General features: G+C 37.7%; 1 protein-coding gene across 2 annotated transcripts; it reads right to left on the bottom strand.

Moving 5' to 3' along the window:
• Positions 1–478: 478 nt before the first annotated feature.
• Positions 479–23,132, bottom strand: rnf8 (ring finger protein 8, E3 ubiquitin protein ligase). 2 transcript variants are annotated; one of them, XM_084432679.1, is made up of 8 exons: positions 22,848–23,132; positions 22,392–22,520; positions 20,281–20,976; positions 9,915–9,977; positions 9,734–9,823; positions 9,315–9,422; positions 7,441–7,645; positions 479–806 (listed from the first exon to the last, which is right to left on the bottom strand). In XM_084432679.1, exons 1-8 carry the CDS (start codon positions 22,974–22,976, stop codon positions 622–624), a joined length of 1,605 nt encoding a protein of 534 aa, XP_084288805.1. In that variant the 5' UTR covers positions 22,977–23,132; the 3' UTR covers positions 479–621. The 2 variants fall into 2 exon arrangements, with proteins under 2 accessions (XP_084288805.1, XP_084288806.1); XM_084432680.1 differs by having other exon boundaries at positions 7,434–7,645; positions 22,848–23,098.
• Between the last annotated feature and the right edge of the window lie 1,236 nt (positions 23,133–24,368).

Genomic DNA, 24,368 nt, shown 5'->3' with positions numbered 1-24,368 from the left:
AATATAAAGGTAATGTCCAGATCATGCCAAATGTACGTTCAGCAGGGATATATACAAGCCCATCCGGATCAACATTTAACAAGCACTCGTATCTCACTGCTGCCCTCTTGTGCCAGATACTGGAGCGTGAGAAACAACCAATGAAAGCCATGCAGCAAAAAAGCATGTTCCCATTAAAATCAACAATCATTACCTCACACAGACAGCCTCGTCCATTATAATAGGAATGACATGCTTTGTCACATCATTTGCGCTCAGTGTGTATTTAATATAAGCATGTTTACACTGAAAAAATGCCTGAGAAATTTTGTGGGATACAGCTAAATAGATTTAAATGAGATAAAATGTGCAACTTCATACTGAAAGTGAAGTGTCTGTTCCCACTGGCCTTTATTAGTAGAAGAAAGTATATTCATAATATTATGCACAGAACACAGAACTTTTTGCACGGAATTGATCAAAACAACATCAAAACGGCTGAGTGCAAAATAATTTTAAAGTTTATTTTAACACAGAAAGCCCAAAACAATTCATACAGTGAGCTACAAACATAAAAATAGCATGGCTAAATGAAACATGAAACCAAACAAACGAGCCGTGTCTGTTCTTCACGAGTGTTTCTCAGAGATAGTCGTCGTCCTCGGTCCAGGACGAATCGTCATCGCTGGGAAAATGGACCAGATGAAGCAGAGAGTCGTCGGAGAACATGGAGCTGTTTCCCTGAAAGAACGCGTCACTGCTGCTGCTGCTGCTGTCGCTGTCGTCGTTTATTACCACGACTGTTGGAGGGACGCTCGCTTTCTGCCCTGAGAACACAGTTTAGATGTTCAGTTTTTAGGTATGACCTTATAGCACCATTCGTAACTTGTAAGAGAACCTAAAGGGTTAGTTCACCCAAAAATGAAAATTCTGTCAGTAATTACTCTCCCTCATGTTGTTCAAACCCCGTAAGACTTTCGTTCATCTTCACAACACAAATTAAGATATTTTTGATGAGATCTGAGAGCTGTCTCACTCCTCCATAGGCTTCTCTGTAATTGAAACTTGCCGGCCCAGAAAAGTTAGTAAATACTAGGGGTGGAACGGTACATGTGTTCCTATTGAACCGAAACGGTACGGGCGTCACGGTGTAATGCAGAACTACTGTTAGATACGCGGGTTCTTTAGGGACACCTTATTATCTGTAGCCCCACCTGAGCTCTGAAGCTCTGTGGCTATAATGAACAGGCTGCGATGTAAAGATTGCAATGAGAGAGAGAGAGAGAGAGAGAGAGAGAGAGTGTGTGTGTGTGGGGCGCGGGCGCGATCGAACAGTGGAAACATAAAAACACACTCCGTCATTTTGTTTATACAGGACATCATTCAAACTGCAAAGTGTTTAAAAGTTACTGTTAAATTAAAATTTTAAGGAAAACAAATATATAAATCTGAAATGTAGCAAATTAATTTCCAAATCATTCAGGTACAATTATCAAACATATCAAGGTCTTTTTGTCTTTTTATTAATTTAATTAAACTAATTATATAAAACTATTGTCAGTGCACTACAAATAAAAACTAAAACACTAAACAAAACAAAAAAATCATTTATTTTCCTTTGGTGGTCCAGCCTGAGACACGCACAAGCCTTCTGCACTTCTGTTTTGCTTTTCCCTCCATTGTACCGAACCGTGATGTCTGAACCGAGGTATGAACCGAACCGTGACTTCTGTGTACCGGTCCACCCCTAGTAAATACATCGTTAAAACAGTCCAAGTGACTCCAGTGGCTCAACCTTAAGTTTATCAAGCGACGAGAATACTTTTTGTGCGCAAAAAACAAACAAAAATAATGACTTTATTCAACCATCTCTTCCCTTCCATGTCCTTCTCCTAAGCTGTTGATGTAGTGTAACAGCGCAGCGCTTCTGGGTTGTACGTCAGAATGAAGGCTCACTATTGGCCGACGCTGGTCATGTGTGTGATGCGTGTGATGCTGGCCAATAGTGAGTCTACGTTCTGACGTACAACCCAGAAGCGCTGCGCTGTTACACTACGTGAACTCACTCAGAGAAACACAGAAGAAAATCAAGAGTTGAATAAAGTCGACTGTTTCCCGAAACCGTATTGTCGCAGACTGGTCGTTCAACCACGTTGGTTAATGATGTCACGCAAGACTGGAGTAATGACTTCTTTTAATGAATCTGTTTGAGATTGAATTAACACTAGATGTTTTGTTATTAAATTACAGACATGGCATCTGAGGAATTTTTCTCATTTTTCTCAGTTATTTTGCTTTATTTCCAGATTCAATAATAGGTGTTCTTTAAGTGTTTATTTTATTCCACTTTATCTATTTGCATCTGTAGATTTTAATTATAATACATATCTCGTTAAAGGCGGTGAGTTTGAGTCAGAAATCTCCAATCCAGCAGCTTTACATTGTTTTTTTTTGTTTTTTTACAGAGGGGTTTGTTCATATATAACATTCACCTGATTTTATGCAGCATTAAAAAAAACAAAAAAAACAGGATGAAAATATTTTTGGAGGGGGGGGGGGGGGGGATCTGTTGACAGTATGTTCTCATTTATGAAGTGATAAAATGAGATGTACAAAATCCCCTCTGTAAAAACCTTTAACTCTAGAGTGTCAAGAAAACGAAACTTTGACATTTTGAAACTGGCTTTATCCACTGTTCAGTTCTGGAAATTTATGCAAAATCCTTCATATTTATTTAGATAATGCCTCATCTGCATATTTAAACATGACATCTCCGAAACCTTGCAATACATTTGTTTTGTTTTTGTTGCAAATTCTTAATGTGATCAATCAGCAGGGGAAGTACAGTGATTTCTACCAGTTAAAGGTGCATTGTGTAATATTTAGGAGGATCTGTTGACAGAAATGCAATATCATATACATAACTATGTGTTCAGTGGTGTATGAAGACCTTACTTAATGAACCGTTACGTTTTTATTACCTTAGAATGAGCCATTTCTATCTACACACACCGCCCTTACATCCACGTTTCTACGGTGGCCCTGAACGGACAAACGCGCTTCGTCACTATGTTGTTCTTCGTAAAAAGAAGCTATAGCTAAAGTCAGCGAATAAAACACTGACACAATGATGAACAGGTAACAATAATATTCGCGATAACATCGTTTTACTGAATAATTAAGTAAACCTAATTTCTTAATTTATCTTTGTAAAGAAACCTCATTGCTTAACTGGCTATTCTCTGCTGTCTCAGACGACGACATCACTTCCTGTCGGCCACCGTAACTTCTGTTGGGTGCAATTCACAGGATTTTAAAGAAACTCAGTACAAAATATATGTATATATATGTGTGTGTGCGTATGCATTTATTTACATTTATGCATTTGGCAGTCGCTTTTATTCAAAGCGACTCACATTTACATTTGTTAATGTTATGAACTACATTCTGATTTTGAGGATAACTGACAAAAAAATAACCTTGAGTAATTTAATAATAATTGAAAATGTGTCTCTGAAGAAAACACTGAGCATCGTTAGTTTGCTTCTGCCACTTGGTTTGATATTTTGTATCTAAAGCAACGAAATACAGACATTATTAAGTGTCCAAGTGTTTGAACTCTTCCATTGGAGTTTTTCTATAAAACACTCAACCTACCCTCTACACCAGGGCTATTCAAATAGCGGCCCGGGGGCAAATTTGGCCCGAATGAAATTTATTCTGGCCCGCGAAAAAAAGAGTAAAGATTCTAGAGCGGAGCAGGTCGTCTCCATGGTGACAAACACTCATTCTCGCTGATTCGATGTTCTCACGTTGCCCTATGACACATGCATCTAACATGGCGTTGTCCAAGACAAACCGCAAAGTTGACAGAGAAAATCGTAAATTTCAGAGTGAATGGACGGAGAAGTATTTATTTACTGTGCCAACTACGGCAAGCAAGCGAGGGACCGATAGACATGTGTGTTTACTGTGCAACGAATCAGTGGCTGTGGCCAAAGAATATAATGTGAAGAGACATTTTACTACAAAACATTCGTCTTTTTCTGCGCAATACCAAGAGGGCTCCGTGGAGCATATGAGCCAGATTATGTTAAAATGGCAAAAGCAAATCGTTGTCACTTCTCCCACCGAGTCACATACTCTCACTGATAAATAAGGTAAACTAAATAAGGAAAAAAATATTCTTGTTATTATTTAGTTTTCATCAAGAGTATGTTTACAGCACATAGTTAGCAGATTTGTACTTACTGTAGACTTGAAATGCTTTTTCTAGTTTTAAAATGTGTACTCACTGTCTGAAAGATATACTTCAGGGATATTTGAATGTTATTTCCCCAAATAAGATTTGATACTTGAAACTGCAGTTGCAGTTTTGCACTTATGACAGCTTTATTTTGATTGTTTGATTTATATATATATATATATATATATATATATATATATATATATATATATATATATATATATATATATATATATATATATATATAAGCTATTACTTATGTTTACTGTTTTAAGGATAAAAGCTATGTATATGTCTCAGTATTTGCAGTTTTGCACTTTGTTGTAGGCCTAATCAATACAAGTTGAATGTGTTGAAATAATAAAGGAAACCAAAAGAATAATGTACCTTATTTTATTTCATATATTATGTACCTTAGTATATAGTATATTTTCATTTCCTTTAGCTGATATCAATTTGTCCGTCCGGCCCTCACAAATTTTGGAATTTCCTAGTTTGGCCCCTCTGCAAATGTATTTGAATAGCCCTGCTCTACACCTACACACTTTTTGACACGAGTGAACTTTTATAGAAAAGAAAGTTTTGATCTTTCGATAAGTCAGTGTTCTTTCCCTGTCATTCCTTCATCCGATAAAGAGAAGCGAGCTAAAGTCAGCGAATAAAACACTGACACAATGATGACCAAGTAACAATAAAATTCGCAATAACATATAGTTTTACTGAATACAGGGTACCCCCAGGATCCTCCAACTTAAATTCAAGGCTTTTTAAGACCTTTTTAATACCATTTCAAATGAAATTCAATGCCAACTTCGTACCAATTCCGACAGAAGTATGAGGGGAAAATGTCAAATCTGTATACATTTTAAACCCTAAAAAATAATTATGTACAAGTAGACTATTTGAATTAAATAAAACATTTTATTAAAATTATCAGTCATATTTAATACATACGCGGCAGCGTTGTAGCGTGCACGTGTGTAGGCCAATGTTAATTTTGGCAGCCATTTTTGATTTAGTCTTACTCTTCATCTTCAGACGAAAATGCTTATTGGTCTTAGTCACATTTGAGTCATTCTGCCTTTCATAGTTTTAGTTGACGAAATGTGTTTGCATTTTTTGTCAACTTTTAGTCATTACTTTTAGTCAAACTGCATTTACTTTAATTTTGGTAACTATTTTATATGTAGTCTTTAGACAGAAAATGTCGTAATTATTCTCTCTAGGCCAATTCGATTAAGCTTATGAGAAATTAAAATTAAGCTAACAGGCTGTATTGACATTGCACTCTTTAGCAGTAGCACTTGTGCAATTCTTCATATCCCTTTTCCTTAGTTCTCCAATTTTTTAGAGTGCCGTACCCCCTCTCCTCCACGACTGCAGTCACATCTTTCCATTAAGGGACAATATTTGCCCCATTTAATCGATTTTTCCATTTCATTTTTCACCTTTATAATACTTTTAAAAATAAATAATGCTTTAAATAAAACAATGTTCAATAAATATTCAATGTTAAAAAACGTTTAATATTAATAAAAATATGATATTAAAATCGCCAGTAGGTGGCGGTAACTCATTGTCTTTGTCAAAGCCACAGATTTTGTTGCAAAATAGAGCAATAAGCCTGTTTAAAATTTAGTACATCACTTAATGTTACCCTTTTCTTTTCTTTTTTTACTGTTGTATAAAATCAATGTCACATTTGAAATCGTGTGGATAGTTGGGAAACATTGCATTCTTGCTCGCATAATGATCAACATTAAAAACACTGCTGTATATCAGCCTGCATTTTGATCGCAGATTTAGTCGCACAAACAGCGCAAGCGGCTCGTGACAGATCTTCTCAAATGAAGATCGCTGAACTCCAGCTTGTCTGTGTTTTCAGATCATCCGCGCTTCTTCAACAATGTAGAGAGAGCGCGCGTGGATGGTTGTGGCCAGATACTACTGAAAAGACCGGGTAGAAAACATGCTCTTTTAACAGAAAAGCTCTGATTAGTAACCATCGTAACGGGTGCGCGCGCTTTCGCGCGTTCTTCTATGACGTGAAGCGCGAGGTGCACTCAACCTTACGCGACTAATTTTTAATTAGTCTACATTAGTAACAGCTAATTTTGTTACGGTATGAATTTAATCATAGAAAAGGCAAACAAAAATTAAGACCTTTGTAACGAAATTCAAGACTTTGTATACCAAATTCAAGGCTTTTAAGGCCTTAATTTGAGATTATCAAATTTAAGACTTTTTCAATGCTTTTAAGACCCCGCGGGTACCCTGTGAATAATTAAAGGGGTGGTTGATTATGATTTCACTTTTCTAACTTTAGTTAGTGTGTAATGTTGCTGTTTGAGCATAAACAACATCTGCAAAGTTACAACGCTCAAAGTTCAAAGCAAAGGGAGATATTTGGTTTTAAAGAAATTGCTTTTTAAGGACTACAACAAACGGCTGGTAGAGACTACACCACATTCCTCCCGGGTTAGTGACATCACCAACCCTAGAATTTACATAAACCCCGCCCTCAGGAAATCATTTTATAGATTATCAAGACAGAATATGCTAATCAATGACTAGAAGATAACTACACATAAGCTACATAAATTCATCAACTAACCATTCAGAAATGTCCTGTTGCTTCTACATGTTGTTACTTCTTCTTGAGTCTCTCCATCATTGTCCGAATCCGGTTTGAACATAAAAAGCTAAAAGTTTTAGAAATTTTCAGTGCATGTCTGTTTGAGTGCAGCTGTTGTAGCTCCGCCCCCTGTGCCGGGAGCAGCAGCTCATTTGTATTTAAAGGGACAGACACAAAAACGGTGCGTTTTTGCTCACCCTAAAAAGTGACAACTTTAACATGCTGTATAAAATATCTGTGGGGTATTTTGAGCTAAAACTTCACACACACACTCTGGGGACATCAAATACTTATTTTACATCTTGTGAAAAGGGCATTATACCACCCCTTTAAGTAAACCTAATTTCTTAATTTATCTTTGTAAAGAAACCTCATTGCTTAACTGGCTACTCTCTGCTGTCTCAGACGACCGGCCACCGTAACTTCTGGCTGAGTGCAATTCGCAACCTCACCACTAGATGCCGCTAAAATTACACAGTGCACCTTTAAATGTTTTAACCGATTCACCTGCGGTTTCTTGCCTTAACTTCTCAAAGACTCGCATCAGACAGAAGACGTGGTGATGTCACGCACCTCTCACCTTTCCGCTCATTGATGAGCCCCAGGCGTCTCTCTCTCATGTCGGCGCTCAGGTTCTCCACCATGCGGTCGATGCAGTTGTCCAGGACCAGAGAGCGCGTCTGAGACGTGATGGTCTGCCAGCACATGGGACACTTATCCTTGCGTTTGCGCCACTCTCGGATACAGTGCTGACAGAAGCTGTGGGCGCAGTTCAGCGTCACCGCCTGAGGGGGTCACAGAGGTCAAAGTTCAAGAGGATTGTGTCCTGCACAGTCCATCGGTCACTTCAACATCACTGAACTTAAGCTGGTGACGCTATTTTATTCTGGAAACAAACTTTGTTGCATTATTTTCCTGTTATCTCTGTAAAGCTGCTTTGAAACAATCGGTGTTGTAAAAGCGCTATAAAAATAAAGGTGACTAAACTTACCGTCTGATGCACATTGTGCAAAATACAGGAAATTAATTGCAAAAAGTACATATGTGACCCTGGATCACAAAACCAGTCACATGTCACACGGGTATATTTGTGGCAATAGCCAACAATACATTATATGGGTCAAAATTATCGATTTTTCTTTTATGCCAAAAATCATTAGGATATTAAGTAAAGATCATGTTCCATGAAGATATTTTGTAAATTTCCTACTGTAAATATATAAAACATTTATTTTTGTGAGTGAATGCAGCACAATCGTGAATATAAATGGACAACTTTAAAGGTGATTTTCTCAATGTTTCGATTTTTTTGCACCCTCAGATTCCAGATTTTCAATAGTTTTAGTATTTATTATTATTTTTTTTTAATATTTGGCCAAATGTTGTCCTATCCTAACAAACCACACATCAATGGAACGCTTATTTATTCAGCTTTCATATGATGTATGAATCTCAATTTCAAAAAAGTGACCCATGTGACCGGCTTTGTGGTCCAGGGTCACATTTGTACACCTAGTCTATTCTTGTGGCATAACGTTAGACAAATCCTAAAAATGGCATTTAAAAACAAAATCTGTGATCTCACTTAGAATAAGTCTCGAAATATTGCAGGCATTATGCCGATATCTAAAGCCTGACTATGTGAGATGGCCAACACTGGAGAAATGATGATGGAAATTCAGCTTTTCATCACAGGAATAAATAACATTTTAAATGATATTGAAATAGAAATCACTTATTTTAATCTTTAATAATATTTCACTGTTTTTACTGTATTTTTGATCAAATATATGCAGCCTTGGTGAGCAGAAGAGACTTCTTTCAAACATTTAAAAAAATCTTAACGACTTTTGAACGGTGGTATTTGGACACTTTAGCCACAGTATTATGTATTTGCATTAAAAAACAAAATATCAAAACAAGCAGGACTTATTTTAAAGAAACTCAGCACTATATATATATATATATATACAGACAGTATGCATATGTGTGTGTGCGTATGCATTTATTTACATTTATGCATTTGGCAGTCTCTTTTATTCACATTTACATTACACTTGTTAATGTTATGAACTACATTCTGATTTTGAGGATAACTGACAAAAAAATAACCTTGAGTCATTTAATAATCACTGAAAGGGTGTCTCTAAAGAAAACATTGAGCATCATTAGTTTGCTTCTGCCACTTGGTTTGATATTTTGTATTTAATGCAATGAAATACAGACATTTTTAAGTGTCCAAAAGTGTCCAAGAGTTTGAACTCTTCCACTGGAGTTTTTCTATAAAACACTCAACCTACACTCTACACCTACACACTTTTTGACCCGAGTGAACTTTTATAGAAAAGAAAGTTTTGATCTTTTAATAAGTCAGTGTTCTTTCCCTGTCATTCCTTCATCCGATCACATGATCTTCTTTACATCATGGTGTTTTTTGTGTGTGTGCGTTTTTACCTCAATGAAGAGCTCTGAACAAATGCTGCATTGCAGTTCACTCTCTAGCACTTCAGTCATCTGTGTGACCACTTCTTCTTTCTGAGCTTTGGCCTTCTCTTTCTCTTCCTGTGGGAGGAAGTCAAATTATTGCACAGAAAATGGTATTTTTACTTACTTTTTAGGCATTATGTAATCAATCGCTTCACTTCCACAAAATCTGGTCACCGGTCACTCATTTTAGCCTGTGCAAAGGTTTGTTTGCATGACATGATCTTTAAAAAGTTTCAACTGGCTTTCATTAACAGGGAAAGAACGGCTAGGAAACTCATCACAAACTGACCTTTGAGTTTTACAGAAAAATAACATATATTTTATTGTCCATGCCATTAAAAAAATCACACTGTGCTCGTGGTCATGCTCAACTTTCCCATGATTACCTTTGTAACTTCCAGCTCCTTATCTTTGGCTTGAAGAGCTTCCTTGAATCCTTCCCGAGCGTGTTTGAGTTCCTCAATAACTTTCCGGTGCTGTTCAAGTAAAGGAAGACGTTAGGCTATATATATATATATAAAACATTGCGTTTAAACATTAAATATTGCAGTGCAATAGTGCAGTTACCTCTTTTAATGCGTCCTCAAGTTGTTTTTTCAAGCCCACCTCATTCTGTTGTGCTTTTTCAGTCTAAGGGGGTAAACAACATATACGATGTCAACACACAGATGGCTTTATATTATGAGCTGGAGCCTATCCTTATGTAATAAATTAGATGTAAACAATGTTATTTTTATTGGTGGATCATCCGAGAAACAAGAGATGTGTCATTTTCCTCGTGCTCCAGACTGTGGTTTATCTCAGGACCGTTTGTCCGGGCTGTGAATTACAGGTAATAATGATATGTGACCCTGGATCACAAAACCAGTCACATGTCGCACGGGTATATCTGTGGCAATAGCCAACAATACATTGTATGGGTCAAAATTATCGATTTTTGTTTTATGCCAAAAATCATTAGGATATTGAGTCAAGATCATGTTCCATGAAGATATTTTGTAAATTTCCTACCGTAAATATATAAAACATTTATTGTTGTGAGTGAATGCAGCACAATCGTGAACATAAATGCACAACTTTAAAGACGATTTTCTCAATGTTTCAATTTTTTGCACCCTCAGATTCCAGATTTTCTAATATTGTCCTATCCTAACAAACCACACATCAATGGAAAGCTTATTTATTCAGCTTTCAGATGATGTATAAATCTCAATTTGAAATTTTTAAATTGAAATTAACACAGGGTTCGTACAGACACTGTAAGATGAAATTCCAGGACTTTCAAGGACTTTCAAGGACTTTTCAAGCACTACTTTTTTGGTTTTCAAGGACAACAATCAGAGATCTCACTTATCAAAAACATGATACACTGAAAGCTGTATCATATACTTGAGTAATCATATGATCTGAGCAATATCACGCTCATATCATAGCCATGTGAAATGGCTCTATATCAATATCAGATGGGTGTGAAAATATTATTTTATCAATACAATTAACTATTTTCTATTGGTTTCCAGTAATTCAAGAATATTTTCAGAAATATGGCTGTTTTCAAGTGTTTTTCCCAAGACTTCAATTTCAAAAAGTCAAATCCAAGTACTATAAGCGCATTGAACGAACCCCGTTAACAGCACATTTTTATTTTTGGGTGAACTATCCCTTTAACAACAGCAACACCAGTCAACACCGCAACTTTGATTGGATTGTATAATTCCACATAAGGAAAACTTCCTTTGGTCAAGCTGTTCTTTCATTCAGAGCATCACATCCGTGGAATCTGTACCACAATCAATCAGAGAGAACGCTCATCAACTCATTTAAGCATCATTTTAAGAAATGGCTTCTTCATAATCAACAATGTGAACATTAATGCAGCTTCCTCTATTATTACTATTAATAACTTCATTAAAATGAGTATTATTTAACTCATAACAATATATATTTTTTAAATATACATATATATACACACACACACGTCTTTTCTTATTGTTACATATAGCCTATATCGTCTTTTTATATAATGTGTTTAACTGTATTTTACAAGTTCTAGTTCTATTATTGTTGTTATTGTTGTACCCTCTTGTCTAGTTTTCGGCCTTATAACATCTGGCAAAGGGACTTCTGATGAAAACTAGCCTTCGGGCTAATTTGGGTACATTTACATTCATGAATTCCCTTCTCTAAATAAACAGTAATGCTGCTTCCTCTATTATTAGTATTAATAACGTCATTAAAATTAGTATTATTTAACTCATAAAGACCACAGACTCAGTGTAATCACCATGGGAAAATCTCAGAGTAAAACTGGGAGTTGTGAAAAATATGATACACCGGTGTTTTGCCAGATGAGAAGTTTATCTGTGTATCATCTTTTTACTCTTTTAATTCATTTTATAACTGTATCATATATCTCTTAATTGCTTTTATACCTGTTTTAACTCTCCTTGCTTTTATTTTGTGATTATTTTAATTCCTTTCTGTAAAGCACTTTAAATTGCCATAGTGTATGAAATGTGCTATATGAATAAACTTGCCTTGCCTTGCAACTAATATATATACACATACAGTACCAGTCAAAAGTTTGGAAACATTACTATTTTTAATGCTTTTGAAAGAAGTCTCTTATGCTCATCAAGCCTGCAGTTAAAAAAAAAAAAAAAAAAAAAAAAAAAACAGTAATATTATGAAATATTATTACAATTTAAAATAATGGTTCTCTTTTTTAATATACTTTAAAATGTAATTTATTTTTGTGATGCAAAGCTGAATTTTCATCAGCAAGTACTCCAGTCTTTGGTGTCTTATGATCCTTCAGAAATCATTCTAATATGATGATTTATGATCAATGTTGGAAACAGTTGTGCTGCTTAATATTTTTTTATAACCTGAGATACTTTTTTCAGGATTATTTGATGAATAAAAAGTTAAAAAGAACTGTATTTATTTAGAATAGAAATCTTTTGTAACAATATACACTACCGTTCAAAAGTTTGGGAACGATAACTATTTTTTTTTTAAAGAAATTAGTACTTTAATTCAACAAGAATGCGTTAAATTGATAAAAGGTGATGGTAACGATTTATATTGTTAGAAATGCTTTTGTTTTGAATAAATGCTGTTTTTATGAATAAATGCTGTTAATGTTTTACTCATCAATGAATCCTGAAAAAAGTATTCCAAAAAAATATATTAAACAGCACAACTGTTTCCATCATTGATAATAACTGAGTATCAAATTATCATATTAGAATGATTTCTGAAGGATCATAAGACACCAAAGACTGGAGTACTTGCTGATGAAAATTCAGCTTTGCATCACAAAAATAAATTACATTTTAAAGTATATTAAAAAAGAGAACCATTATTTTAAATTGTAATAATATTTCATAATATTACTGTTTTTTTTTTTTTTAACTGCAGGCTTGATGAGCATAAGAGACTTCTTGCAAAAGCATTAAAAATAGTAATGTTTCCAAACTTTTGACTGGTACTGTACATAATACATATGAAGAGTTCAGATGCAAAAGCCTCTACGTGCCATCTGAAATTTTCTTCTAGAATGTTCTTTTTTAGCAAGCTCATATATTGAAGTTCAGTAATTACACTTAAATGGCAATGAAAATTACTTATTAGTTGTCATTTAAGTGAAATTACTGAACTTCAATATATGAGCTTGATAGAAATGATCATTCTAGAAGAAAATTTCAGATGGCACTTAAAGAGGCTTTTGCATCTGAACTCTTCATATATACATATACACTGTTACGCTCCACGCGTATTTGTGTTCTATTTTTATGAAACTGTGCCCTTTAGTGCACATCGCACGTGTTGGTGGTTGTGCTCATTGTCTTCTCTTTGTTCTAGCCCACACTCTTTGCTCACAGGATGCTGTGATTGGCCAAATCAGACGTCAATCATCATTGAGGCGGCGTTTGAGATCTAATCAGCGGCTGATCAGCTGGTTCAAAAGGACGGCGTGTTCATTCATGCTTTAGTCTGTTTTTGTGCCGGTCTTTGGCTGGCTGTCTGTCTGTCTGTCTCGATTGCGAATTGAGCTCGTTGTAGCGGAATGAGATTGCTTTAGTTTGAGCTCGTTGTAGCGGAATGAGTTTCTGTACCTGTCCGTATTCTGAGTGGTGTGCTAGGTGCTCTGATATTTTGTGATGTGTTGTCTATTACTTTTTCATTTGCTATGAGACCTTAACTTACAGCTGGAACAGCGGGAAGAGAATGTAGGTTAGTATATCGCGATATACATCCCACTTAGCAACTGATTGTCTAGACACACTAGGTAAGAAGTAGCGCCACTTAATGTATGTTCTGTTTTATTAGTTAGGTAGATACGGTGCCGGACGCACTGAAGATTTCGGTTTCCTTTTCGCATTTTCCTTTGGTTAGTTAGGATTAGCTTTAGGGTTGTTTTGTTATCTTCTGTTCTTTTCTTTGGCGCTTACTTTCGTTCTGTTCCCATTATATTGCTTGTTTGTTTATTTGTTTATATCTTTATACCATGTAGAGGTCGACCGATTGATCGGTCGGCCGATTGATCGGCCGATTTTTTGCATTTTTAACATAATCGGCATCGGCCAATATCCAAGTGTATCAAGCCGATTATTAGGCAGGCGCATCTGTGGGCAGCCTAGTGTTGTTGTTGTGGAACACGCGTTCGACGCATGCTGCGCCTAGAGTCATTCTCCAGCAGAGTGAGCAGACCTTATCCAGTGCTTAAGGAAGGAGCTAAGTTCCTTGGAGAAAACTCCTTTATATTTAATTAAAAACTTTTGATATGTTACTGCCAACTTAGAGAAAAAACATGAATAGGCGACATGACGTTCGGCTACTTTGAAATTGATAGCGTAGTTGAGGTTGCATTAGCACAGCAGAAGGGTTGCGATCATGTCACAATAAGTAAGCAAGAATTTACAGACAGTGAATCTGAGACTTTTATTTGTTCTGTTTGTGTGTCTTATATTTGAGAGGGTTGTCACTCAATGCAGAGAAGTAAGTAATAAAAAAAAGAGACCAACTATATGCTAGTGAAGGACTGGCTTTGCTTTGCTAGGGTTGGGTAGCTACAGACAGACCCAGTGCTAATACGGCACTGGTGCCTTAACGACCGTTATTTACCGGACCGAATATCAACGCGCATTTCTGTGCTTCATATCAGTGCTACTGTTATGCCTGTGCTTCTCTTGGATGCTCTGAAAACGGACGTTAGAATAACAGAAACATCGCTTCGCTGCACTTGACACTAGTCAGCAGTTAACTTTAACATTCCGTTAGCTAGCTGGATTAAACACGGTTAAAATGCTGGCCAAACAGTAGTGTAATGTGTGACTGTATTTCACTGTAGACTAGGGGTGGAACGGTACATGTATTCGTATTGAACCGAAACGGTACAGGCGTCACGGTTCGGTGTATAAATTTCCACGGAGAATACACGCTATAAAAATAAATAAAAGTCGCGTGCAAAGTAATGCGGAACTACTGTTAGATACGCGGGTTCTTTAGGGACACCTAATCTGTAGCTCCGCTTTAGCTCCGGCTGCGATGTAAAGATTGCAATGCGTTGTGTGTGTGTGTGTGTGAGAGAGAGAGAGAGAGAGAGAGAGGCGCGGGTGCGATCGAGATCGAAAAGTCGCGTGAGTTTAAAGTCGCAAAGTGTTTACTTATATTTGTGTGCAAACGCGCGCGTGCATGTGTGTGGGGCGCGATCGAACAGTGGAAACATAAAAACATACTCCGTCATTTTGTTTATCAGGACATCATTCAAACTGCAAAGTGTTTAAGTTACTGTTAATTCAAATGTTAAGGAAAACAAATATATTAATCTGAAATGTAGCAAATTAATTTTCAATTCATTCAGGTACAATTACCAAACATATCTCAAGGTCTTTTTGTCTTTTGTACAAGTGCAGATTGGTAAAGTGTTCAATAAATGTTTTTGTTGAGAAATCTTGTCTATCTTAAGAAATTATTTGTGTTACATTTTATCTTTCAAATAGAGGTTAAAAACAAGCACATAATCGGCCAAATATCGGCCAAAATAAATCGGCAGCATTTATCGGCCATCGGCCGACCCGGATTTCAAAAGATCGGCATCGGCATCGGCCTGAAAAAAACCATATCGGTCGACCTCTAATACCATGTATATAGCGCACCTCCATTATCTTACTGGAACTATTGGCTACGGCTTTGTGTCTGAATAAATGTCCAGTATTTCTCTCTCTAACTGCGATTGTCTGTCATGTTATTTCACCCCACCTCACAGTTAGTAGCACGTCAGTATATAAATGTTATGGTACCTTCCCTGGACGTTAAAAGTTCGTAACATTAAATGGGGGCTCGTCCGGGATCGATAATAATATTTTAATCCTGTTTGGGATTGTAGTATTTATAATTTTTCCCGAGATACTGATTGCTGCTGTTGTGAGGGGTGAAATGCTCATGTTCAGGTATTTTCTTTGTAGAGATTTAGCGTTCGTGAGGCAGTGATTAGCGGATGGGCTGGTTGATTATTTGGTTAGTGATCTTGACAGGAGTAAGTATGGCTGATTTCGATTTGAATACTTTTGTTAGTGCACCTACGGTAGAGCAACTTAATAAGTGTAGGAAAGACGATTTGCTGTGTATCGCTGCTCACTTCCAGATTGCTGTCTCGAAGCAGCGGCTGAAAAAGGAAATTAGGTCTGCTGTATCCCAAAGGTTGGTGGAATTGGGTGTGTTAGAGTTGCATACAGTTGTCGGTGAAAGTTTCCTTGGTGCTAACGGTTGCCCTAGTGAGGAGGAGGAAGGTGGAATGGCTGAGGTGGAGGGGTCCGAGACCAAGGCTGTTCTACCGCCCTTCGAACCTTTTACGCCGGGCTCGGTTGAGTCTGGTGGAGGTGACGTGCGACTGAAGGTCCGCATAGCGCGACTCCAGATGGAGGCACGCGAACGGGCAGAAAACCGTCGGGCTGAAATGGAATTCCGACTTGAAGTTCGAAGACTCGAAATTGAGTCGGGGACGCAGATAAAGCTGCGTGAACTTGAGTTGAATGCAAGCAAAGTGACACCTGATCCAGCTTCGCAACCCTCACAACCCGCTGATGTTGGTGTGGGGGGGACCACCTTTGAGGTAAGCAGACATATTTCACTTGTGCCGCAGTTTCGAGAAACAGAGATTGATTCATACTTCAATGTGTTTGAGCGAATTGCGTCTACTCTTCAGTGGCCTAGAGAAGTCTGGTCGTTACTGCTACAGTGCAAGCTAACTGGCAAAGCTCAAGATGTGTGTGCTACATTATCTTTGGAGGATAGCGTGGATTACGAAGCAGTAAAAGCTGCCATTTTACGCGCTTATGAGCTAGTACCCGAAGCTTACAGGCAACGGTTTAGAAGCCATAGAAGAAATTCCAGTCAAACCTACGTTGAATTTGCAAGAGAGAAAGGTATTCTATTTGATAAATGGTGTACATCGAGCAAGGTACATGATGTCAAAGATATGAGAGAGTTAATTCTCTTAGAGGAGTTTAAGACTTGTTTATCTGAGCGTGTGGTCGTTTATTTAAATGAGCAAAAAGTGATGTCTTTAGCTCAAGCTTCTGTCCTTGCTGATGAATTTACATTGACGCATAAAAATGTGTTTAGTTCTGTGCGTGTTGAGAAAGCTGTGTCTTTCCCAGCGAATTCGAGTAGTTCGTCACGTCCGAAATTAGTTAGTATGAATACGGATCGAGAATGTTTCTATTGCCACAAAGTTGGTCATTTAATTGCTGATTGTGCTGTGCTGAAACGAAAGCAGTTAAATTCAGTTCCTAAAAGTGCTGGTTTTGTTAAACTAGTTAGTTCTACTAAGACTGAGCGTAGTGACAAGCCTGATCCGAGTTACACACCTTTTCTACTGGAAGGGTTAATTTCCATTACGGGAAATTCTGAGGAGCAGATTTGTGTGAAGATGTTGCGTGATACCGGAGCGATGCAATCTTTTATTAGCGCAGATGTACTGACGTTTTCTGAGCAAACTTATTGCGGCAGCGATGTGCTAGTACAGGGGATTGAGATGGGTCTTGTCCGAGTTCCACTGCACCAGATTCATTTGAAGTCAGCATTGTGCACAGGTTTCGTGAAAGTAGCTGTTCGTGAGAAGTTACCTGTTAGTGGAGTACAATTTATTCTTGGTAATGATTTAGCCGGTGGGAAAGTCATGCCCTTGCTAGAAGTTGTTGATAGTCCAGTCGCGTCAGATCAGCCTGATGAACTGTTGAGGTGTTATCCTGACACTTTTCCAGTTTGTGTAGTGACGCGATCTCAGAGTCAGAAGATAGATGCCGAAGATTTGACTACATCTTTTATGGCACCTGTTTTTATGAATGATGTTTTATCTGATGAGAGTAAAACTGTTGAGAAATCACTCGTTCCGAGTTCTTTAAACATAAATTTGAGCGTGACGCGCGAGAGCCTTATCTCTGCTCAAAAGGAGGATAGCAGCCTTCAAAAGTGTTTCGTTGCTGCTGTTTCTTTTAAGAAAGCTCAAGAGAGAAAAGTTGCATACTATGTGGAGAACGGTTTACTGATGCGTAGGTGGTGCCTTAATTTTGCGGATGATTTTGAATGTGGTAGTGTGTATCAGATTGTGATTCCTTCTTGTTACCGACAGCAAGTTCTATCTTTAGCTCATGATCATGATTGGTCAGGACATCTAGGAATAAAGAAAACTTATGATCGTGTTCTGAGGCATTTCTTTTGGCCTAGATTGAAGACTGATGTCACACAGTTTTGTCGCACCTGCCGCACCTGTCAGATTACTGGCAAGCCGAATCAAGTTATTCCGCGTGTCCCACTTGTTCCTATTCCAGTGATAGGAGAACCTTTCGAGCATGTCATTGTCGACTGTGTTGGTCCTTTGCCGAAGTCTAAGTCTGGTAATCAGTTTTTGCTGACGATAATGTGTACTGCGACAAGATTCCCGGAAGCGATTCCGTTGAGGAAGATTACCGCACCTGTTGTAACTAGAGCACTTCTGAAATTCTTTTCTACGTTTGGTTTACCCAAAGTGGTGCAATCAGATCAAGGCACTAACTTTCTTTCAAAAATATTTACTCAGGTATTGTCCAGCTTAAATATATCTCATAGAGTGTCGAGTGCTTATCACGCTGAAAGCCAGGGGGCGCTCGAGCGTTTTCACCAAACTCTGAAGGCAATGCTCAGGAAATATTGTATGGATACGGGTAAAGAATGGGATGAGGGTGTGCCGTTACTTTTGTTTGCTGTTCGTGAAGCAGTTCAAGAAAGCCTTGGTTTCAGCCCTGCTGAATTAGTTTTTGGACACACTGTTAGAGGACCCTTGAAGATGTTGAAAGAGAATTTGTTATCTGGTGATACTAGTCCTAAAGTGAATGTGTTAGACTATGTGAGTAGATTCCGTGAACGCTTACATAAAGCCTGTTCAGTGGCAAGAGAGTCACTTGAAGTGGCACAGAAGAAAATGAAGAGTCATTACGACCGTAAGTCTGTACCACGTTCCTTTGGTAAGGGTGATTCAGTGTTGGTATTGTTACCTATGGTAGGTTCTGCATTATCAGCACGATTCTCTGGACCTTATACGGTGGTTAACAAACTTAGTAACACAGATTATGTAATTGAGACTCCTGATAGAAAACGAAAGACTCGTGTATGTCATGTGAAACGAGAAATTATGAGGAATGAGGTTGAGTATCTGTTAGAGCATGGATACCTCTAATTTCAGATGGCACTTAAGAGGCTTCAAGACTGCAGGCTTGATGAGCATAAGAGACTTCTTGCAAAAGCATTAAAAATAGTAATGTTTCCAAACTTTTGACTGGTACTGTACATAATACATATGAAGAGTTCAGATGCAAAAGCCTCTACGTGCCATCTGAAATTTTCTTCTAGAATGTTCTTTTTTAGCAAGCTCATATATTGAAGTTCAGTAATTACACTTAAATGGCAATGAAAATTACTTATTAGTTGTCATTTAAGTGAAATTACTGAACTTCAATATATGAGCTTGATAGAAATGATCATTCTAGAAGAAAATTTCAGATGGCACTTAAGAGGCTTTTGCATCTGAACTCTTCATATATACATATACACATACATATATATATATACTTCTTTTTTTAATGTGTTTAATTGTATTTTATATAGTTGTTTACAAGTTCTAGTTCTATTATTGTTGTACCCTCTTGTCTAGTTTTAGGCCTAATAACATCTGGCAAATAGCCTAGAAATCTAGACGCACCCTAGCGGCAGCTTCCGGGGTCGTCTAGCAACTCTCCGTTGACTTTTTGAGCTGGAAAAACCAAACTCAGGTCAGGCCAATCACATCGTGTATAGAGTCGGTGGGCGGGCTTAACCTAACGACGACAGAGTTGCGACGGTTCCGTGTGAATTACTTGAAAACAAAGAATGGCTGATGACGAACAGCGGTCTTTCGAGTCAGCTTTGGCCGCGAGTCGCGACTCTGGAGGACTTGGAGTTTAGCTTTTCTTTGAGAAAAGAACAAAGAACGGCACTTAAGCCATTCTTAAAAACGGAAGATGTGTTCGTAGTTTTGCCGGCCAGATATGGCACAAGTTGAATCTATCAACTAACGTTGGCTCCGCTGGTGGGGAAACGCTCTGGTTGGTTGAAGCGCTGTCCTATTGCGTGCCGAGGGAATATGAAAGACAGCCGTTTATCCCGCCCCTCGGATTGAGCCGTGTCTATGGTGAGTTGCCAGACCTAACATCTTGATCAGGCTATCTGGCAAAGGGACTTCCGATGAAAACTAGCTTTCGGGCTAATTTGGGTACATTTACATTCATGAATGTTGATTAATATACACTGTCCCTTCTCTAAATAAAAAAAAACACATTTTCTAATCTCACATAGCATTTAGGATGGATAGTATGGACACTGAGATTGACGTTGGTGTTTGGAGGCTCACCTCCAGGCGCCGCTCCTCCTCACAGAAGGATTTCTCCAGACACTCGATGCGTTTGAGCGCCTGCTCCTTCTGCGACCTCAGCTGACCCCGCAACCTCTCCAGCTGCCTCTGCAGGTCCTGCATCTCCCGCTCTCTCTCCGGCGTCTGATCCCGAAGCCGCTCCAGCTCCGCCGCGCGCTTCTGCGTGTCTCCGACGCGACTCTTCAGGACCATCAGGCTCTTGCTGTAGCGGTGAACGCTAGCTAGCTGCTGACTGCTCTCAGTGCTAGCGCTCGAGCTGCTTCCCGCCGCATCACCGCATCGGTCCTCCTCAAGAGGTTTAGAGGAAAACTTCGCAGTGTCCCGGCGTTCCCCGGACGGGCAGGGCTGTGCACGTGACTTATCCGAACCGGAGCATCGGTACAGCTTGGATTTGGACTGATTCGTGGGAGACGGCTCCGACTCGTCGTCTCCTCCATCCAACTTCCTCTTAGAGTTTTTCAGTTTTTGGCCTAAGGGAGCGGCGCCAGATTCTTTGTCCAGATTCCCAGACAAGAACGATTTGACCTCGTTGTAGCTCTTCTGTACGAGGGTGTAGTCGAACTCCACAGGGTTGCCGTCGAGAGGGACGCCGAGTCGCACAGAGTCTCCCTGATGGAGCAAGTAGGGATTGGCTGGAGGAATCCGGCTCCCGTTCACCCACACGCCGTTCAGACTCTGGGTATAAAGACAAACAAAAGAAGTCAGACATATTTAAATAAAAAAAAAACATATAAGCACACTTACAGTTCTTTTTTATTATTATATAGATAACACCAGTGTTTTTTAGTATAATTTATTATTATTTATTAATATTTTTTCAGTTTTCATTTAAATTGTAAAAAAGTTTGTGCTTTTCTCATATTTATTACTTTTTTTACATTTCTATTTAGCCTTAATAATTTTTTACAATATTTTAGTATCATTTATATGCTATAACAGATTGAATTAGCTTTTACTTTTCCAGTTTTTATTTTAATTCGAGTCCGTATTAGTAATTTTGGTATGTGCGTTTGTCATTTTTATTAGATTTTATTTAGATAATTATATTTAGCTTTGTTTTAATTTTATTTCTGATTCATATATACACATGACACCAGTGTTATTTAAGTATTATCTATACACTATAATATTATGCATTAATATTTTTTAATTCGCTTTTTAATACTTTCAGTTTTCATTTTAGTCTAAGTTTTATTAATTTTGCCATGTATTTTTGTCACTTTCATTAGTGTTATTTACATTTAGATGGCACTACTGTTATTTTAGTATTTATAAACCATTATAGTATTTATTAATATTTTGAATTACCTTTTACTTTTTATATATATATATATATATATATATATATGGAATAATTGACTGTGGTAATGTTACACTTCAGGTGTGCATTATTTTTCAATAATTTTCAAGGCATTTATCAGGTTTTTGTCATTAAAAAGCTCTTGTGTGTGGGACTAATTTCTTATGCATTTAATCCCACGCCTCCATTGCTAATTACAAAACATAATTTTAGAGCTAGTAACGGAGACTTGAGCCACTGATAGTAGACTAATGCAGTTATTAGAGAGAGAGAGAGAGAGATCTGCTTCAAAAACAGCGCCGTTATTACCTCACTAGTGAGAAATGCCATGTAGCTTTTAAGTTGTGTGAGTGTGTGTCCGTACTGACTGAGTGTGTGTGTGTTTGAGCAGGAGAGAGAGAGAGAGAGTATGTGCTTTCTGTACATAAAACTTTATTGGAAATAATGTGTCATTTTTATCCTATTGTTTACTATATTTATTTTCCTGGTCAGTGTTGTTGTGGGTTCTGGTTCTTCTGCTGTTGTCGGCTGTAAGGACATTTGACATCACTGAAATCGTTTGGCGAAGTGATATGGAACTGTAAAGTGGTCAAAAATCTGCCTGGAACTACTTTAATTGTGAGTTTCCCTGAAAATAATTACACACCTTAGAACATTCGTCAACCAATCAGACTCAAGCATTCAACAGCCCCGTAGTATAAATGTAGGTAATGTATTTTTCTTTCAGTGTTGTTTCAGAGCCCATAAGGCCCATCAAATGCTAGAATGGACAGTCAGACTCATACTACACCTTATTGTCCGTCACTGTCCACCGTCCGTCATCGTTGTGCTTGAAGACACAGTGATTTCTGGATATCATCAGTGGACAGCTGGCTGACAGAATCTGATGGGTCACATTCAGACCACGACCAACAGTAACCTGAGCAAAAACACACAGGAGAGCAATAAGCAAGCATACATGTACATCATGAAATCATATTAGAGCCATTAACCTATGACTAGCAGCTTTGTTTCATAAATTGCCTACAGTTTGAGTTAAACTGGACATAATTCACACTTGTAAAATGTTGTTTTGACTCCATCATCAATGGTGTTCACTGTTCAGTGTTGTTTTTATTTGGATAGTATCCGGCTAACTCACAGCTAGTAAGGCTTAATTTAGCCTTAGAAATCGCCATGTGAAACTGAGTATCTGAATATAAATAAATACATATATATTAATGCTGTTTGTTCTGTGAACATGCACCTCAGAGTCCTCGGATAGATGCAGCCAGTCACAGTCTCTCCCCACGCGCTGTAAACACCATATTTTGTCTTTTTCAGAACTCTCTTCCTCGGTGTTTAAGGAAGGAGGTTCTTCAGTCTTTTCCATCATTCCTGCGCCATTAATTAAATTGAAATTATGTTGTTTTTATTGTGTGTTGTTGTTGCCCGCCACATACCGCCATGAAGCTGCAAGAGTTTCTCACAAGACCACAGCGCTTCCACTCCACGCTTCTGAGCGAGTCACGTGACGCCAAGCGGACACTCTGATTGGCTGCAGGGTTTAGGGATTGAAGATAATTCGCTGAGTTACAAATGTGTTTGACTAGTGACGGTTAGTAGTTCTCCGACAGGGGGCAGTTGGCGGCTCAGAGGACGTTTTTGTCTTAATAGAAACATTTGTACACTAAAAGTAGAATCTTTTAAAGGTATACATTTTATAGATTAGTACTCGCCGTAGAAATGGAAACGAGGGCAGTCATTTCGATATAATTATAATTAAAACCCCTCATCGAGTAAGCACAAACGCCTGTGATTGGGTCATTCAGATAAGCGCTGAGGAAAGTGTCAGATATCACGTGACAACGACTAGCGGTCTTGAAAACGCAGACTTCTGGGAAGCACAAAAATCAATTAAATCAAATGGCTATATATGTGAAATTATACGATAAAAAGCTTAAATATCTTACTTATTTAGTTCTATCATACCTGACAATTTAGAAAGAACATAATTTAATAACTGCTTCATATTGTATTATACAAGCGTTTGTATACACAGTATATGCATAAATATTGTGTACCGGCCATGAAACTGTTTTAGAAACAACATTTTAGATAGCAGTGAAAATTCACAATTCTCTATTCCATTTTCAGTTCCACAGCTAAAACTACTAGCCTAACTAATATACATTTAAAACATAATCAAAGACAAGTACATAGTCAGCAATAAAATAAGAACAAATAATAAAGTTACAAGCAAAAAGCACAAATAAATACAATATAACAAAGACACAAATGAAATTAACAGTGCTTTTCAGGTTTTTTATGTAGGTCTGACAGTAGTTTTCAGGTGGGGCCTACAGAAATGTATTATGTAAAATAACATTTGAATATATTTTTATTTTTATATATTTGAATATATCTATATTTATATTTGGTAGGCTATATCGACAGTAGCAACGCCTAGTGAAATAACTACTCTAGTACTAGAACTACTGCGTTGCAATATAATATTCAGGCCGGTTTGCATACACACGTTGATCTCAGTGATTAATTTCTGAACTTAATGTTTCTTGACCAAGGACTGATAATACTCACTAAAATATTACTTTTGATTATCATACTATACCCTTAAGGTTAAGATCTTATTTGCATGTGAAGTAAAATGGTTCTTTGCGAGCTGAGTGTGGCTCTCTAAAGGTCTCTGAAAGTAAACAAACGCAGGTTATCTTATCTGACATCCAGCTTGTGCAGATGTTCACTGAGCTTATGTTCGACGAACAGG

This window comes from Rutilus rutilus, assembly GCF_951802725.1.
Source record: "Rutilus rutilus genome assembly, chromosome: 15".
Taxonomy (NCBI): Eukaryota; Metazoa; Chordata; class Actinopteri; order Cypriniformes; family Leuciscidae; genus Rutilus; species Rutilus rutilus.
Note: the sequence above shows the minus strand (reverse complement) of the source record. Positions and strands in the feature narration are given on the sequence as shown.